At 34.4% G+C, this 21,269-nt stretch overlaps 1 protein-coding gene across 1 annotated transcript in view; it reads left to right on the forward strand.

Annotated features, from left to right (window-relative positions):
* Positions 1 to 21,269, forward strand: part of LOC149773176 (complement C3-like) — a 519,398-nt gene that overhangs the window by 274,732 nt on the left and 223,397 nt on the right. The window contains exon 22 of the mRNA XM_089946681.1: positions 13,321 to 13,530. Within this exon, the coding sequence (XP_089802807.1) occupies positions 13,321 to 13,530 (210 nt within the window). The remainder of the gene's footprint in view (positions 1 to 13,320; positions 13,531 to 21,269) is intronic.

The raw sequence follows: 21,269 nt of genomic DNA on the forward strand, positions 1-21,269 counted from the left end.
GGTGCTGAATCTTATACAGCTAGATTAGCTCGAGAAAGATTAGAAGCAATCAAACTGTTTTTGCCTGTTTGTGATTCTCTTAGACAAAAACTTCAGGCACGTCAAGAAGCACAAGTTGAACTCGCTGAAGATACAGAAAAAATATTTAAACCTGTTACAAAAGTTACTGAAAGAGTTGTAGAAGCTACTGAAGGTTTCGTCCAATGTTAAAACAGACTGCTAAAGATACTAAGAAAACAAAAAAGCTTTTACAAACACTTCCAATTGACATAGCTGCTGCTCAGCCACCCACCGCAAATGAAGAAATACTTGAAGGTATTAGTGAAATAATAAAGGTCTTCAGTCTAAACCTAAAGTAAGGAAAGAAAATATTGAATTGAATAAAAAATTTAGAGATGACTTTATTGAATAACTTGGAAATATTAAAGAGACAGATTTACCTCGTGTGACATTGGAAGCTATTTTTAAAATGTCTAAATATTTAAAACCTGATCATGATAGGGTAAGTGATGATAATGTCATCAAGTGGGTATATCGCATATATTATAACAAAAAGAAAGCTAGATATAATGATCTAAAATATAAAGGTTTTGTTAATGAAATAAAAAGACATAATGATAAGACACTGGAAAATTTTCTCAATAAATACCTTCCCCGCCGCTACCTCCTCAGCAAAAACTCCGCTGCAACAAATAGAACAACAGCAAAAACAGCAAAAACAACGTACTCAGATGATAGTGTGTATCTACCCTGAAATTTACGATTATGTAAGGATTCAAAATCAGAAATGATCTTTTTAGGATCAAGTTGAATATTTATGCCATCTTTTTTAATTTTTTTATTGCAGAAATAACCGTATTAATATTTTCAAAGTTCATCTGTAATATATACAACTTGTATATTTAAAATAAAAATAAAATATTTGGTCATTGACCGTTTCTGAGGACGAAACAAACCCCCCATGTGAACCTCCTAAGATGGCACAAGTCACCCTAGGATATTAGGAGGACATTTTGTTCAGTTTGTCAAATTAACGTTTGTTTAGTTAAATTTATTAGATGAGAATAAGTCAGGTTTGTCAGATGAGAATAGCTAAAGTGACTTTTGACCAGGAGAATAGCCAAATTGAGATTTGTCGATTAAGCTATCTAAGGACGGCACAAACACACGTAGAAGCGTATTTACAGCATTGTATATACTTAAGTCTAGGGACAGCACAAACATGTACGGGAGCTATTTTCAATGCTCAGCAGATTTCTGCACACACACCCTCCCCAATATCAAACCCCGGTGAGAGTGCAAAATGGCACTCACCACGTTGCCTGACGTGGTGAGGAGCTGTGTTTTTTTCTATTGAGTTTCGAGGTTGGGGTGGTGCAACGTAATCGAGCTAACACCCTTTGAGACTGAATTGGTATTTAAGATATAAAACATATACGAGTGACAATAAAAAGGATGTATTATTCTCACACTAATGATGAAGTAACATGACATCAAAATAATTACAAAGGTACATAATATGGATCCAGTGGAAAACTATGATGAACAGATATACTTATTTGAAATATTCAATAATTATAAAGTTGTCTCAGATAATTAAACACTACCATGCTTTTTGTCTTTATGGTCATTCAATATACTGACCTTTCCCTATATAGTCAAACACTAATGGCATTCTTATAGTCAAACACTATAGTCAAACACTATAATGACATTTCTCTTAGTCAAACAATATGACCTTCTTATAATCAAACACTATAATGAAATTCTTATAGTCAAACGCTATGACCTTTCTATAGTCAAACACTATAATGAAATTCTCTTATATGTCCAATGTTTATTTGACATTTCATATGCCCTTTGACCCGCTCCCCGGCTCGGCCACTTCAACCATCCAGACTTCTCGTGCATATATACGTTGGCACTTTCCTGGCGGTCTTTCATCACTATTACTGCGGCCTCTGGTTACACCTAGTCAGTCCGCACACAGCTATTCACACCTAGACACTCATGCCTAGTTATCCACAACTAGTAATCCACACCTAGTTGGCTGAATATGAAAAGAAACAACTTTCCAAATAGTCTGCTTTCTGTGTATCTAGATTAAAATATCTGAGCATTTCAAATGGAGTAATACTAACAAACCTGAAATATTCCTTATGTATGGCTATGACGTAAGAATGGCATACCAAAAAATAGAATTATGATATACTAAATCTCTAATACATACATAATACGTCTTCAATATTAGTTATAATAATAGCGACAAGATAACCTACCAACAGGAGTATTGCATACATGTTCAAATCCCTGTTAATAATCCGAATCGTACCATCTCTCTCTACCAAATTACATAAACGATACACTCTTGATGAATTAAACTACAAGTATGATAAAACAACGCAAACGTATAATACAACATTGAACATGTTTTTCAAAACTGAACATTAATTAAAAAGTGCGTTGATTAAAACTCATATAACTCACCCAACTCGTTGGCTCAAACTAAGAGATAATGGCGATCCCGCCCCAACAGCTAAGTACATAAAGAGCTTACCTCTAATGGCTGTGTCAGTCAAGATCCCTAAGTAATATATATAGTCGTGCGCGTTGACATATTACACACGTGCCGCGCAAGTAATGAAGGCGTCGCGCGATGCAAAGCAACAGTATATTTACAAGAAACTGTGGCGCACGAAACACGTCACATACTAGAATTTTTGGTAGTCTAAGCAAGCCATATCAGGTATTTCGTAACAGGTGGACCCCCGATTTATATATAAAAATCGTGAAATATGCGTAACCATCGACAATTGTCAGTCGTGGGACTCGATTGCCAGACCTCGAGTATCAGAATTCTATGCTTTAGCAATGAGCTACGAAAGCATCTGACATATATTCGTTTCATAAATTATTATAAAGTTACCTATGCTAATTTGCTACACACAATACAGTGTGGATTTATTTCTGTTTAAAAACTCGCTGCGTATATTTCTTGACAAAGTTAGATTTGAAATATATATTCTGTCTTGACAAAATTATGTTTAATTTCTATGTAACAGATCTATTGAACACTACCGCGTGTTCTTTCTGTCTTGGTTAGTTAGAAACCATAAATTTCCTTTACTAATTTGAACTATTATACAATTATGTTACTTCACTTATAATAATTATGACATAGATGGTTAATTAATCACCATTGACAAAACGAATATCTATTTACGGAAAAATAAACTACAGAATTATCTCTCCTCCCTTCGGGTCACTGACCTTAAGAAAGAGAGGTAACCGTTGAATTACTCTTTGTCAAGGAGAAGGGAGTTATCTCAGTTCAATAATACTGATTAATACATCAGAAAAATATAATTATATAGCTTACATGTTTTGTGCATGTTGTAATTGTATTTTTTAAAATATGTTTTGGAAAGTTTCAACAATGACAAGGACATATGACATGATGATCTTTTTTGTTAATAAAATATCAGAATCATGAAATGATCATTCTATCTTTGATACATTTCTCATGTGAAGATATATGTAACATGTATGTGGCAAAACTTTCTTTATTTTTATTTTTATATGTTTTGGAAACTTTTGCCAGTGACAAGGGCATAGAGGATTTTTTTTTTTTGTTAATAAAGGTTCAGAATAATGAAATGATCATTCTACAATTATTTTAACCATTATCATGATGATACAAAACAAAATAAATAAATAGTTACAAATAAAATCGAGGTAACTACTTAATTACTCTACCGTAGATAGCTTAGCCTGACAATTATTTGTAACGATATCGAAAAGTAATTTTTTGTTTGTAATATTTTGAAACCGCAGATTTGGTTATATTTTCTGTGACAAATTGTACTGAATTTGGGTGAATATTAAAATATTTAGCAGCTGAATTTATAGATCAAAATATTTTTTTTCTGTGTTTACAGACTTAATTGCTCTCTTTCAACTGTTTCACTTCTTCCAGTCCCACCACATACAGAATTCTGACTATGTGTGATAGCTCTCAAATTAGATAAATTATTATCGGTTTTTACACCGTTGATGTGATTCATCACATGACCTTTTTCGATCAATCCATTGAAACATTCAAATACGAACCTATGACAGAAATACTTTTTCTTTCCCCCAACAGAAAATTTGAGATAACCAGTATTAATGACAAAACCGACTGGATATTTAATTGAGAGTTCCTAATTATACCGCCACGATTTGCTTCATAATTTGTTATGATCGGGTGTCTCCTAAACGTATTTTACATTTTATATAATATAATTGTTTTAATGATAATTTGTCTAAATCATTACTTTGGGAATATCATCAGATAGTCTTCTACACTTTTTATAACCCTGTCACAGTCGTTACTTTTTTATCATAATATCTTTTAAGTTCTCTATATTTTTTACCACCACTTTGTGCAAACAACTGTGTTTTTTCATCTAACTCCAACACCACATTTCAAACACGATTAAGGTCCTAAACTTACATTACGAACACTTTGCAAATGATGTCCGCAGAATTCGTTTACGCAGGCTTTGTTACGAGTCAAGGAACCTATCAACCTATCCCTGGCTTTAGTCATTATATATGTAATATTTTCAGTTTATATGTTTGCCTTGATTATGATATGAGCGAATTTGAGAGATTATCTAAGACCAAGCCTTCTAAAGATAAATTTAATCTTGATAGAATATCCCCTGACTTACCAACAAAACTCTAGCTGATCTGAAGAATACAAGTTTAATTAATAAAATTCACGACGCCAAGAAGGAATATAACAAAGATGGCGCATCTCATGCCTGGTAAACGTTCGAAATTACCTATGGTGTTGTTGCAACAACGAACGACAAACGAGCGGCAACTATCATTAATTATCTCGATAATCTTAAAAATATTTTTAAAGTAAAATTTGTTGTTCTAGCAGAAACACATAATCAGATTATCCGTGACAAATATTATCCTCTCCTTCATAATGAAAAAATTGCTTTACTGAGAAAAAGTTTCAAACCAGGAATGTTGTCTGTATTGACAAACCATGTTATGAAAGAGCATATCCTGTAACAGCAGTTATTTATGGAATTTATCCGATAAATGAAAAACCCAGCGTTAATAATCTGAAACCGATGAAATTTTCAAGACTGAATTGTGTAGCCAAAAGAGTAACAGAACATTTTACCGTTTCGACTCGTGGATACGGTCAAATGGACAAATGACGTGAAATAACAAACGAGTGGGTAGAAATAGTTAAAGACACTGGGGCGACTATCAAAGATGTCGCTGAGTTAGGAAGAAAATTCCCAATAACCGTAAAAACGATAACCGAAGAGATTTTGTACGAATCAAAATATAAATCAAAAGGACCTTCGATTGAAATTATTGATCACAATGAGCATGCGTGGACTAATGCAGTAACTATATTTCCACAAAATCGAACTGTTAAATTTTATCAAGGAGATATTTTTGATTTTATTAACGAAATAAGTAAAAACGAGCCTGTGTCAATATGGTTATTTCAGAGTTCTGAAAATGACAATGAATTGATTAGATCAGATGGAAGTATTTGCACCGAGGAAAGAAGTAAGTTTGATCAGATTGTGTGACCTAATGGCGTTATTTACCGAACAGATTATCTTCATACCAAAATGAAAAATCTTGCACGGCGATAAACTGATGATAATGACGAGTTGCTGAGTAACAGTTTTACTGTTCCGTCAGTTGCGGCTCATTTTGCTAGAGAGAAAAATGCATGGAAACCAATTCGGTTTGATTTTATAAATGATATAATATCGAGTTGTGTCGAATATAGACACGGCGGATTGTGGAATACAAATAAGATCACAGAGATGTTATTTCGGTTGATATAGCTTTTTGTTATCCAGGAAGTTTTCTTAGTATGCGAGAATGTTATGTGTATTTTAAAAGATTCGGTCATCCGACGCAAGAAATGACCAGAGTATCGATAAATGAACCATTACCGGATTTTGACCTGACTGGATTAGATTGTATCGAGTTATTCGAGTTTGCTAAAGATCTTTATCCAATTTGTTATACTTGGTTTGGCAAACATTTTCAGAAAAAATGTGGGCACCAACAGTATTATTACGATACATGCTCGATGTAAAAATACTGATATTTCTGACAATAAGTGAAGCAATTATATCATATCATCCGCAGAAAAAAGTTTGGTTACCACAACAAAAGAAATATTCTGATGATGAAAATCCTGAAAACCGATTATGAAAATGCAATTGCGAAAGATCTCGGCAGAAAAATAATCGGTAAATTCACACAAGGAGAATCATATGATCATAAACGACAATGTACAAGACTGATTATAGACGATGCTGAGTTAGATTTTATAATCACTGATACAACGAAGAAAAATATGTGCATAAGTCGAGAAATAGATTTCTTGCCAAATGGAACTAAATTAGGTACAATTGTGAGCTATATGGACAGTGAGTCACCACAATTTACTCATTTAAGATCGTCAATGCTCGCATACGTTTTGATAATCTATTATCGATGATAAAAAGATTTCCTGATACCGCAGTCAGATTCGATACGGATTCGTTTTATATCAATAAAAATATTGAGGATTGTTGGAAAAATTAAATATTGACACTTGTGCATCATGGTGCGAATGGCGAATAAAACAGGAGAATATAGTCGATTATTCTGAATCCGCTGACGTTGAAATCAGAGATATGTATTGCAAAAAATATCAGACATGAAAATTATCATTTGCAACATCAGTATATGGCCCTGTCACGGAATGGTGTAAATGTTGTTAATTAAATACATGTACTCGGGTTTCGTTTCTTTTCTCTGTACAACGATACCCGAGGGTGATTATAATAGGGTCTATTGTATTTCGAAATCGTGAGTACGATTCGTCCTGTGCCACACGTGCAAGGTGCCTTTGATAAAGAATAACGAAAATTCTAAAGGTATAAATACGTTACTACATGTAAAGGACCTTAACAATACAAATGGTTTTGTCAGCAAGCGGCCTGTTTAAAGGATTCGCACAACTCCAGCTGTAGGGCTGAGTGAGTGAGTGAGTGAGTGAGTGTTTTGATGGTAGGAATATCCGGGGTGTCCGGTGTTGTCAGAGTGTAGAAACGTCCGTGTGTCCGGAGCGTTTAAGGTGCCGGAGCGTCTAAGGTCTAGCGTCCGGAGTGTCCAGAGGGACTAAGGTGACCCAGCTGTAGAGCCGTCAAAGGACCAGGGGGTCCGGAGGGTCTAATATTTCAAGTGTCCGGAGGGTCTAATGTTTCAAGTGATCATAGTATTCCGAGGGTCCGGAGTCTATATTGGTTGTGAAATTGATTCAGAGGAGCTGTGGAGCGGATATGGTGCACGGGTGACGGAGTGCATCTCCACACATGTATTTTTAGCTGTATGCTAATTTTGGGTTAGTAAGACCCAGTGTATTATTCAGGACTGGAAGGATAGATTGTATATCCGTTCTTGTTTAGTGACATAATTTCGCTACCTGAGCGAATACATTTTTTTTACTATGTGTAAACGCTTACATTGTTTACTATTTAAGTGAACTATATTCATCTTTCCATTATTGAATCATTTGTGAAATCATTTATCCTGTATTTTAGGGTTACTGAACTAAATTTATTTGTATATTTTTTTTCATCTTTGAAACTGTGCGTTTTTTGTTAAATAGATCCAATATTTGGATTATAAATACGCACACATCTTCATCATCCACTACTCATATAAATCGCCACATTAAACCATATATCTGTGTCGTCAAAACGTGTTCTGTTGTTAATCCGAAATATCCCACCGGTTATCTTGTTACAGGCCCCGTGACTAGACATAAAACAGTTTATCTCAATGGACCAGGGGGTCTGGTAAAACAACTCCTGTGATTGAACTATTTCGGCAGAGTTCAGATATGATCGTTTTAACCCTACACACAGACTTGCAAGAGAAATGAGAGAAAGAAATATTAAATCATGTACTTATCACAGTTTTTTTTTCGATCGAAGGGAGATAAATGGACTCCTGGTCGAATGGGCAAGAAGTACATTCCAAAGATTATCGTTTGGGGTGAAATAAGTACAGTGTCGTTAGAAACATTAAACACATTTATTGATTGGTTATTAACATAAAATACTGCTGTAATAATGTGCGGCGATCGTGGTCAACAACCACCTTTTGTTGGATTGTCTACACATAAATGGCTGAGGAATTGTGTTGATTATTTTGATGAAATAACTGATGATCATAGAGCACTTGATCCAGAATTATGTGAGTTTAAAAAGTTAATCAGACTGCAACCGAATAAAGATCAGTGTGAAATAATGCGTGAAGTAATTTCAGAAACCCCAATTAACAAGTTTTGGAATTTGTGGAGACCAAATGGTTTGATAGGTGCAAGTAGAAGATAGTTCGTGATATACTTCAACAGCAATTATTCATGTTACATAAAGAAAGGTTTCCAGAATTACCAGTGCCGCTGTTATCGATCAGCAGATACGGACGGCAGAATAACGACGTTGATATACCAGGACCTTTGACAGAGTCAATGAGGAAACTAAATCTCGTGTAAAATGATATTGTTTTGGTTCCTGTCAATGTTGTTGAAGATGCATTAAAAATAAACAAATCTCCATGGATGCTAGGACACGCGATGATGATTCATTCATCTCATGGATTAACTATTTCTGATACGCGAGTTTGGATCGTCGATGATCGTATCGAATGGTCAAATCTGGTTTATCTCGCAGTGTCTAGAGTTAGAAAAATATCTCATTTGCGGAGGGTTATTATAGATGTTACAGAAACCACTGGCGATGTCCTCTATAAATGTCAAGGTGATATAATAAGAACAAAATTAGCTGGTTATAAACAAAGTGAGAAAAAAAACAAAAAAACGCGACTTTGATCTAGATGTTGAATTTATAATTATGCTGAAACAACAACAGACTAATCATTGTGCGAGCTGTCATATTTCAATGTTGTGGCAATACCCGAGTAATGATCCAAGACAATTCACTATAGACAGAATTAATAATAAGTTTGGTCATACACGCGAAAATGTGATGCTGACCTGTCTTGAATGTAGTCGACGTAGAGGCGCTAGTTATGTGACTGTGGTGGTAATTGTGTGTCTTCAGGAATTACTTGTAATTGCTCGCGTACAATTCCACGCTGAGGAGCAGTTGAATCTAGTCTGTATAATGCAGGTCTACCCGTGGATCTTACCACGCTAGACATTTTATGTGTCGTTATACTCAAAATAGGATCAGTCGCTCATTTTTTTACCACCTTCAAGTTCACCGGGATCATATAAATATCTGACGGTCACATTACCTACTACAGGTTGTTTTGAAAAATCATTTCGTTTTATTGGTATGTGTTTTATTGTAATTGCATTAATAGGTTTCATGGAAGTTGCACGATTAATTTCATTATTTAACGCGGCTATCACACTTGATAATCTTGCAACCCGTTCGTGAGATCTCGTATCCTCAATTATTTTCTTCACATACTGATATCCAAATAACTGCTCAGCAAGTGTTCGATTAAACCGTTCAACAATTGCCTGATCACGATGAATTGCAGTATGTCCTCATCTAATTTCGATGTTATGTTTATCATCAGCGATGATACTGCACTAAGAAATTCCTTGCCAGGATCAGCCTGTAATAGTTGTAGCCATCGTAAGGGTCCTCGTTGATAAATTCGCTTAAAAGTAGATACAACTTCAGCAGTTGCTTTAGCTGATAGTGGCTCTGCTTCTGTATATCTGCTTGCAACATCAACGACGGTTAACGCGTATTTGTACGTTACTTGACATCTCCCAATTTTAATACTATCATGTGGTAAAAACAAAATATCTGCCTGATGAACTTCATTAGGAGTGCTGACATTAAAACTTGCATGCTGAATTTGCTTAGGCGGTGGTAGTTAAATGCGCCATATTGCCTGTCGTGCTAAACAATTTGCGGCGGCAGTACGTTTGACACCTGCTGCTTGAGCGACTTTACTAATTGCTGCTCTACCTCTCCAATATCCCCTTGGACTATGATAAATTGATTCCATTATTTAATAATTGATTAATTAATTACCACCCCCTAAAGCTAGTTTACCTTTCATCGCAGATCTTACCAACCAATTAGCTAATGATTCTCTGATATTTTTATTCTTTATGGAATTTAATGAATGAATTATATTTACATCTGCAATATGTATATCTTGCAGGTTTTTGCTTTTATACGCTACGTCATGAGCGTGACATGCTTTATCAATATCATTTATTGGAAATTCACCAGGTTTTGGTTGATCTTTGTTATCAAGTCGCATATCAATTCGGGTACCAGGACCGCAATAATTATATCCCGGAAGATGTTTTTCTTAAGGGCATTCAGCCCAAGGAGTTCCTGTAAATTTTGACATTAATGTAGCAATATCACCACCGTCTTTATGTTGAATTCTGGGTAAAAACAAAAAAGAAATTATGTTAGATATTGCACATCTTCCACCATATGCTATTCTTTCATTTTTTTGTTGTAACAGTAGATAAATCAGTAGTTGGAGTTTTAACTCTACAATGTAAACAATATAAATTCACATATATTTATAATATGGTGGTAATTGATTTCTCAGAGACACGAAAATAAGAGCCAGTAAAACATCATCCAGCACTACTGAATTCTGTCAGAATGATTATAATAGGCCCGTCTGGAAGTGGAAAGACACAGTTACTGCTTAATCTTATAATGCTGAAATGGAATAAACTGTATTTAGTTGCACCATCAGTTGATGATCAGAGATGCTATGATGTACTTAAATATTTTAATGAAAATGCAAAATTGTTAAATCAAGATGGCGACGATATCATTAATTATATAACCGATATGGATGAAGCGCCGTTGGTAGATGATTTAGATGGACTTGTCAATAATTTAGTTGTATACAATGATGTAATGCTGGACAGGCAGTCAAATCATGCCAGAATATTTTCTCGGGGTAGACATAAAAATACTGATGTAATTTGTGTCACTCAACGATATACACAAATACCTAAAGTGATCAGAGATAACTGTAATATTTTAGTTGTATTAAACGGAGTTGACACACATTCTCTGAGCAATATTCATCAAACGTGGTGCAGCGGAGATATGGATATAATTAGATTTAAACATTTTTTTCTCAAAAGTACAAGCTACCCCACATGGATTTATAACAATAAATTTACACAATCCCAGAACAAGATATCATGTGGGTCTTGATAAATTATCAGGTTAATAATTATAGCAGCAGAGGAGGTGCGACCTCAAATAAATGTCCAAATGGGTATTAAAGTTTGATAAAAATAAAGTGACTTAATTAGAGAAAAAGTGGGATAATATCTCTAATTGGTCAGGATTTTTTAAATTTTAATTTAAAAAATGTACCTTCTATAAAATGGTCTGTTCACTTCGTCTGCTGTTCAATGTCTCATTGGTCCATTATAGTTTAAAAGTCCTGCCTACTTTTATGGGATTGAAAACACAAAACTTTTTATCATATTCGGTTGGTGATAGATAAAAATGGTGTTGATCTGATATTAAGTATGGCCACCATGAAAATGTTCTTATTGCATCTCCAAAATTGACAGTTGTGTCAAGATAAGGTTTTCATTAGAAGATTTTATATGATATGTAGTTAGTGATGATATGACATGTAATATGAACACCACATAGGCCATCTTGAATTGTTATTGCTTCTTCTCTTGAACAGATGGTCACATCAGTGTTGGGTTATCACTGAAAGAACTTATTATAATGTCAGTGCTTATAGATGGAAATAGTGCTAATCTGACCTCCAACATGGTCACCATGCTGTACATCGTGAAAGTCTTGTTTATGCTACTTCTGAAAGGCTTGACATATCAATATTGGTTTTTCATCTGAAGACCGCTTATAAAATCAAGTTGGTCTTAAAGGAAAGTGGTGCCAATTCAGTATTTGCTGTGACTGCCATGGTGGCCACCTTGGAAGCTTTTTTATCGTTATCCCCTGAATGAATACTAGCATAGTAATTTCATTGAAAGACTTATTATGATATACAGTTGATCCTAATGAAAATGGTGCTGATATTGCAACCATAGCACTGATCATGAAAATCTTGTATATAAACTTTTCTGAAACTGACAATCAAGTATTTCTTAGTTGTTTCTACATTGACCTGGTGTATATCAGACTTCCAACAAGATGGCCCTACTCAGCCATCTTGTAAATCTTGTTATTACTACTACTCATATTAAAGGGGTGGTCATATTGGCTGGTGATTTTCATTAAAACACTTCCTTTGACATGTAATTGATCTGAAATGAATATGATGCTAATGTGACTTAAAATAATAGTTACTACTTGTAAATGAATGGCCATACATGAATTTAAAAGAAATAATATACTTCTTTCTTGCAGTATATAGTTGCTCCTGTATTAAATTTGTGCCCATCCATCCAAAATGGCTACCTTCTTGGCCATTTTGAAAACCATAATTATGGTTACTACTCCAGAATGGATGGTCAGATCGCTTAGTTTTTCCCCGACTGAAATGCTACAGCAGCATGTATGTGGTTCATAATGAAAATGGTGCTTATCTACCAACATGGCAATATTCTGTCCATCTTCTAAATCATATTATCACTCTATATTTTGCATGAATGATGTGATTGATTTGAAGTTTTCAGTAAAACTTCTTGGAACATGTAACTGGTTCTGGATGAAAATGGTACAGACCTGAGCCATAGCCTGTCTTTCCTTTTATGAAGGAATTTGACATTCAAACCTAAATGCCCATTCTGGTAAGACCAATGGTTATTTAATGCATTTTTGTATTTCACTGAGCTGATGAGCAGAGGAACCTCTTCATATACAAATGCATTTTGAACAGATGTTTTATTTAGCTGCATTACATTGAACAAGTTGATAGTCAGCACTCTGGCATTGATTTTAAGGTCAAAAGACCTGTCTGTTTTATTTTTATGAAATTGATATTATAAACTAAACTAGTATGTCTATCAAACCAAGAATATGAAAATATAAAACATATCTTGAATTATGCCAGTTCAATAACTCTATTGACTGCCATATTCCCTCCACCAGTTATTGCTTTAACCAGACTTAACATGTGTGCATATCAATGCTGTTCATTGATCTTCAGTAGATGGTATGAGGTTCAGGGTCAAAGGCAAACTCATTGACAGGGGTTGAGATTTTGTAACATTATGTGGATACATTTATCTATTCTTTTTCCTGCCAAGAAAAATAATAGTATTTTGTTTATTTCAAGTTGCAGGAAATAACATTATGGATGTTGTTGTGCAGAATACCATCAAAGATGTCAACAGATTATTCAGAACAGTTCATTCACATTCTGATAGAGAATCGTCAATGACAGCTCTTGCACTATCTGTTTATGCTATGATGTACCTAAACAAAACAAACCAACTGGTCGAAACCTCAGCTATGGGACGTGATGGTTGGAGCTTAATTATTAAAGGTAATAATTTTGTTGTTGGATCATTTCAAAATCAGCATGTAATTTACATGACCTGTCTATCGAAGAAAACATCTAATGAATTTGTCATTCTTTGAAAGATGTCTTGTATTCTGTCTTTCTGTACTTTGAATGTGGGCTTCAGTATTACTGGTATTGTTCAAGAATTGACACCTCAAGTTCGTCTGTCTGGCCTATCCTGGGTACCATCCCTCTTCAAAGAACCGAAATAGTAATCAGGAGAATTTGACAAATGCAGTAACAAGACTGTGCCTGGATTTATTTGATAAGGAAAGGGGCATCAGAGTAAATATAGTATGAATAACGCAGTTAGCAGGGCTCCAAGTTGTGAGTAAATTATAGGAAATTTCAAATAAAAGTTCTGATTGTAGAGTCAATTTGGTAGAACAGTTGCCGGCTGGTGGAGAAAAACACTCAAGCTCATTGATATCGATTTCAGAGATTTGTATCATTGCTGAATCAAGAATTTCCAGGATAGTATCAATAATATAATTATAACAATACGTAAAAGAATCTTTCTTAGAAATGCCAAATTTAAGTATAAAGTGACCAGAAAAGCCATTACTGGCCACTTAGCAATATCTCTCACCAAAGAGATGCTGATGGTACTACAAATTTAAGGCCTGTTAGAAGTAAAACAATGATACAAAAGTCAAGAAAGAATCATTTAAAAAGTTTTAAATATACTGGTCCACTTGGATGGAACAACCCAGTGACATAAGGCCGGCTCCTAGTATTTGTTATTTTCATAATCAGTGTCTCAAACAGATAACATATTAAGACATTGGAACATTTCTTGTAATATAAATAACTCCTTCCTTTCTGCACTTGTGGATCCATTTCACAGTTGAATGTTTCAATACAGGATGGTATTTTATATTTTGTGTCAAGTTTATATGTTCTAAAATGTCTAAGCATATGTTCCAGGCTTGACACCTTTGACGTTTAGAATCACATAATTCTTTGGCGTCAAGCCAAACTTATCACATCATTGTTATTGTTCGATAAATGTTGTATATTGCCTATTGACATGCACCACTCATTAGTGTGTGTGCGCTTGCATGCTATTTAATTTGTGCATTTAACTGCTATTACTAGAGCAAGCCGCAGAAAGTAAGTGTGCCCCAAGTGTTCCCCAACCATCTCATTGTGACCAAGGCTGTGACCATTCACACAAGCAGCAGAATTACATTTGTTGAAATTTATGTCGATTTACCAAATCTGTGCAGACTGCTTCCTAATGTCAATCATCTGAGAGTCACATCTGAGTTAAATATTCCTGAGGTGTGAATTTCCTGCCTTGTATTAGTTATTATTTTTCATGTATTGTGTTTTCCAAAAGGTTTTGCCGAGTCGTCTTGGCTTACAGCAACCTTTTCCTTATTGCAATCTCAGTGTGGGTGTTTCAGTGCTGTGAGTTTGCAAAAAGAACAGTGTCCTTTCAGGGCCAAACAAGTTTTAGTCTAAAGAGTACTTTCTTAGGTCCATAATGACAGCCCTATATAATAAGTATGTGGTGGTGAATTCTGGGTTGGGGTGTAGGTAGATGTGATGGTGTTGTGCTGTATGTAAGTTATAGATGTGTATGTACTAGGTGTGCTATTCTGACTGTGTGCTATAGATTAATGTGTTTCAGTTATGGTGAAAGAGGTAGGAGGGATATTCAGGTTTGGGCATCAGTGTTATTTTATTGGTGATGCCAGATTCTTTTCTATTCAGGTTTTGGGCGATTATTCGTAATGTTTAGTTTGGCAGTTCTTTTCTGTTTTCCTTCTTTTCCCTCTGTGTCAGCATCTTTCCCTATTCTTTAGTACTACATTTGTTGTTGTTGTTGTTGTTCAACTACATTGCCATTGTTTTCTTTCCTTTCCTGATCTTCATTATTTCTGCTACATTTCATCTTCTCCCTTTTTCCTGTGGCAATGTTGTCTTCTCTTTTTCTGATCTTCTTTATTACTGTTTCTTGTTTCTCATATATTCCCTTGACCTGTGTTGTTGTTGTAGTGTCCTGATCTTTATCACTGCTATTGTTCACCCTGCTGGTTCCTTGTTTGGTTTCCAGTTGCCACATTAGCCCTTACCTTATTGATCAGTGGTTAGGATAACTATGTATTCCCCTTTTATTATGTCCATATTTTGATATATTTTTAATGCATTGTTTTGTTATCTGAGCTTTCCTTATCAGGGATGTTGCTATCATTTTTCATTTCAGGCCTTAGCTCAAGTCCTACAGTGATCCTAATATTGACATTGTTATTGTGTATTGTGTTATTATTTGTTAATTTGTTGCTCTGTGTTGCTTGTCCCCAGCTACTGTTCTTGTCTGAGTCACTGCTATACAACTGGGTCATTTGACCTCTCTGACTGTGTGTGTTGTAATTGGGTGGTGGAATAACTGGTTTGATGAGTCTGGAGTTAATGTATATTGACTTTTATGTTAGCTTAGTTTTATTTGTCCCCAGCCACAGCTTTTGTTTGAGTTGTTGCTATACAGCTGTGTCTTCCGACTAGGGGTGAAACGATTCATCGATACTTTTGCCATTTAAATACAAATATTGATATGCAAGGCAAAGAATCGATACAAGCGACACTTACTTTAAGAAAGGTATACAAATATTCAGACATCAAGAATAATTGTTAGTCGTTTGGCTTTTCTTTATTAAATAAGGAGTTCATAAGGCCAAGCTGATCATAACATCATAACATTTCTTTTGTATACACAGGAAGTATTGTGTAAAGGATTTGGTTGTTAGTCATTTCCATTCCCGCACCCAAACCTGTTCCATTGTACAAGGAAAATGCTTTATTTCTTGTGTTTTAAAATAAAAAAAAATACAATAATATCTTTAAAATGTAATAAAAGACAAAAAACATTAATGAAGAAAAAATCTTTTCTTAAAACTATTAATGTAAGTTAAAATTATGTTCTCGTTCATCTGAGTAAACTAATAGTATGGGTTAGCAACTAGTGATAGAACTTAGATACAGCCTTAATCACTAAGACGTTTATGATGCTTTCATGCAATGCAATGCAAACTGCATATTAACCAAGATGAATCCAGCAGACGGTCAAATGGAGCAGATGCAAAAGGTCTAAAAGATTGAATTAGAGGTACCTACGATTAGAAGGTCATGTGCTTGAACTATTTTGTTTATTCTGTGGCGTATAAGAATGGAGTTAGAAAAGTAGACAAATCCAGGTGCTTTTGCAATCTCTGTTTTACACGTCTGCGGAATACTGGAAACATTATAGACATGTATACACACTTAAAACAGCACCACCCAGCGATTGAAATTCATTTTAAAGATGACATGATTCTAGCCCCTAATGCCACTGTTTCACCTACTCACGTGGAATAACCACCGGTCCACTCAGATTGACTGAAGTTTTGAAATCTCCATTAATTTCCTTTGCAAAGATCACATATTATCACTAAGCATATATTGACGTTTAATGCACATGATATGTGTCCTTTCTGAGTGGTTGATTTACCAAGCTTCAGAAATCTGATTCATGTAACCTTGCTACATCATCCCGTCAAGAACACACTTTGCAGAGAAGGTCATCCCTGACCTATGCCACCTCACATGACAAGAAGTGCAAAACACCATATCAGAAGCTGAATCAGTAGCCATTGCTACAGATGCTTGGACTTCAAGGGTTACAGAGAGTTACATAACAATCACTGCTCATTTGATTGACAAGGATTGGTGCCTTAAAAGCTTTGTTCGACAGACAAGACCTTGACATGAGTCACACACTGGTCAAAATAAAGGAGCAGTACTGGTTGATGCAATTTAATAGCAACTGGAATTACCTCACAATTTACTTCCTACTGTAACAGATGTTGCTGCCAATATTTATTTTGGTATTCAAGAGGCAAGGTTCACACCACATATCAAGTGCTTTGCACATACTATAAATCTAGCAACCCAGAGAGGGATGCAAGTTCACCAGATGTCACGGGGGATCTGGAATTTTTTTTAGCAGACAAGTGAAATTTTTCTGTAAGGGGTAGCTTGTCATCAGTGCATAGGATTTACACTTTAATTAAATGAAGACAAAATCAATTTGATATACACTTGTATATTGACAACTTACATTTGTATTAAACAATCCATAATGCATGAAGTACATACACTACTTGCATATGAAAAATACTCAAATTTGGGTGAAGGTCATAATTTAGAAAATTCCTGTATCAGTTACATCCTATAAGAAAATATATGGAGTGTATGCAAACAGAGTAATGCATATCTTAAGGTTATCTAATGCATTATCAAGACATAAAATTAAAACGAAATTAAAATTAAAATTAATTAAAATTGTATGTTTTTAGTAACCTGGGTGGGGATGGCAGATAACAATAGTAATGAATTGTAAGTAAGCTTATTCTGTTTCAGTCATCCTGACAGAGTGTTATGTTTAAGTGAAAATTTGTCACACACATCATTGCGAGATGCCCCACCTTCAATTTTTTTTTAACAGCCAGATAAAATTCATTTCAGGAGATTCTAAATTTAATTTGCTTTTTAATCCATCTTTGGTAGCCACCATTAGCATCATTAAAGTTACTTTTTTCCTGCAGAATACAAAACTTGCATGACACAAAGATTGCAATGCTTATATACGTTGCATTCATAAAAGACTGTAGCTGGCTTGTTTTGATAAAAGGTGCACATGCTCTTGAAGTTGCTGTGAAAAGTAACTTAGAGTAACAAACATATGTCCATTTGTTAATGCAACAGTGGTATTAACCAAGTTTATCCTTCCTGAATATGACTATGGTCTTAATACCTCATTCTATACTGAATATGCATGTGGTCGTAATATCCCATTTTATCCTGAATATGACTACGGTTGTATTCTACTATGCATGTGTGTAGTGTGTTTAGAAATACTAATAATAATAATAATAATAATAAGAAGAAGACGAATAATGAGGACTTTGTATAGCGCCTATCTTTAGAAGCTCTAAGTGCTTTACAACATTAGACAACACCTATAAGATAAAAAACATATAATAATATTATTACGAAAACAAACACCATGAAATTATAAAAATATTTAAGAAAAAGACACATGTGTCGCACATCACAAATATTTGTGTATTTCTTCACTATCACAGGAAAAGGTTAAAGCATGCATGCGCAGTGAAGTTAAAAAAAAAATTAGAAAAGAACTTGTTGGCTTGAAAATCGATAGATACAATGATAGACGACAACTCAGATGTAAACATGGATGTTGATAGCTAGGATTGCGACATTGAAGTTGATGATCTGAATGATTCTGATGATACTATTGACTTAATGATGGGTTCGAATTGAATCAAGTTGAGAGATGATGCATGGCTTCATGCACTTTTCGACAGTGATTCGGAAAATGAAGCTGACTTTGACGGCTTTCAATAGAAATGGGTCTGGGATTATTTTTCACTTCGGCAATGTGATGTATACATTTTTATTCACCATTAAAGTAATATTGTTCTTACTGATATAGTGATGAGTGGACTTCAAAATTTCGACAAAAATTGTACTGATTAATTACCTTTATCCTATTGATGATTTCTAGGATTAATTTGAGTCACGTTTTCTTGAGAAAATGTACGCAGAAGTACATGTTCTAGAATGTGAAGTAAACAAATTGTTCCAGTTAATTTGGTGTCCAATTTTAGTAAAATTAGTATAACTTTTGAACTAGCAGTGCTGGAAACTTCAAATTTGGACCAAAATATTAGAAATAGAATTATATTTATTTTATTCACATATTATTAGAGCATTTCATTCATCTTCTTGAACAAAAGATTCACTGAACATTATGGTAAGCTTTATATTTTTTATTTTTTATTTTTCTTAGTCATATTTTAAAATATGGTTGTTAGCGTATGACAAAACATATAACTGTGTTGCAAATTTTTATTAGCTTTTCAGAGATATACATCTTTTTATACTTTAAAAAAGAAATAACAATGTTCCAACATTTTTAGTAAAATGGTGAAGGTCATCCCTGCTGCTGCTATATGAAGCTCACTGTATTTAGGAATCAAGCACTGCAGTTGAAATTGGTAAACAGGATAAAATGGCTTAAAGCATGGCTGCTACAGCTTGTGGATATCAACAATAAGAAAACAAAGAATTTGTTCAGGTCTGTGTAACAGAATAGAAACCAAATGGGTTTTGGATTAAATGAATAATGCAAACACAATGTGATGGACGACGGAAATTTATAAATTGAATTAATACAAATGTATGTATATATATATATATATATATATATATATATATATATATATATATATATATATATATATATATATATATATATATATATATATATATATATATATATATATGTGTGTGTGTGTGTGTGTGTGTGTGTGTGTGTGTGTGTTATTAATACAATGATTCTCTCATGCTCGCAGCATTCCATTGATCCAATCACTCTACACAAACATTCACAAATTGAAAAACGATAATATGATTCATGTAATCTTACGCATGGAAAGTGAGATTCAAATAATCTCAAGGAATTCAAATGTGTTTCAAATACTTGTATGCAATGTAAGAGATTCACATAATATCACGTATGGAATAAGATTAAGATTCAAATAATCTTAAGGAATTAAAATAGGCTTCAAATAATATTGTGCACTATAAGTGAGATTCACATAATCTCCTGTATTATGCAATGTAAGCGAGATTTCACATAATCTCCTATAATACAAATAAGATTCAAAATGCAATTGAAAATGTGCTCAACTTAAACATTATTTGTACAGTCATGTGATTCATAAACTGATGCAACACACAGTTTCATGGAGTCCTTGGGTTGGCCCACACATCGGTCATTCACACACTTCACGTATCCACCACATGTACAGATATACATATAAACATACAAACAGACAGCATACATCACCCTTCTATTGGCTACGTCTACATTCGTGGCTCCACCACGTGTACAGACACACGTATACACATACGTTTAGACAGCACGCAGCACTAAACCGTTACTGTCGGCCCTACACACCTACTGTCAGCCCTAAACTGCCCTGAACAACTTCAGACAGCTCTACACAACCCTGAACATCTTCAGACATCTCTAAGCAGCCCTGAACACCTACAATAAAACCAAACTGGTCATAATAATATGTTCTGAATCAAAATCTTTAGATATATCCTAATACATTTAACTTTAATAGCAGCTTGCATTTCAAAATTCACAACGTTTCAAATCTGCATTGCAGTAAATGCATCATAGCACGATATGACATTAAAACCTGAATAAGCTTCACATATCAAATAATATAAATTTAACACTTACCCCTATGGCTGGAGAACACAATGGAGAACGCTTACTCCTTGACAAGATCCAAAACAACCAGTGTCGGTTAGAAATGGACTCTATCTTAAATCCATAGGAGAGTGAGTAATAGTCAGGGTAAAATACAAGTGCATATCGTTGTTTTATTGTCTCTCGTCGCAAGTAATTTTCGACAAGACATATGCTAGTACAGTCATTTACCTGGAGAAAACAATTATACACCCTATTTAACGTTGTACGCATGTACAACGAAAGATAGTCAAATCGTTCTAAGGCAAAACCAAGTTATGTCTTGCCTTATTGTGCGACATTCAGAACATATGGCTTCTTTCAACATATACCTTTTTATTTAAAATCTTGACATCAGCATAAGAATGACAAATTTGGGGATCGAAAG

This window comes from Sinohyriopsis cumingii, unplaced genomic scaffold, assembly GCF_028554795.1.
Source record: "Sinohyriopsis cumingii isolate HCF-2022 unplaced genomic scaffold, ASM2855479v2 utg000837l, whole genome shotgun sequence".
NCBI lineage: Eukaryota > Metazoa > Mollusca > Bivalvia > Unionida > Unionidae > Sinohyriopsis > Sinohyriopsis cumingii.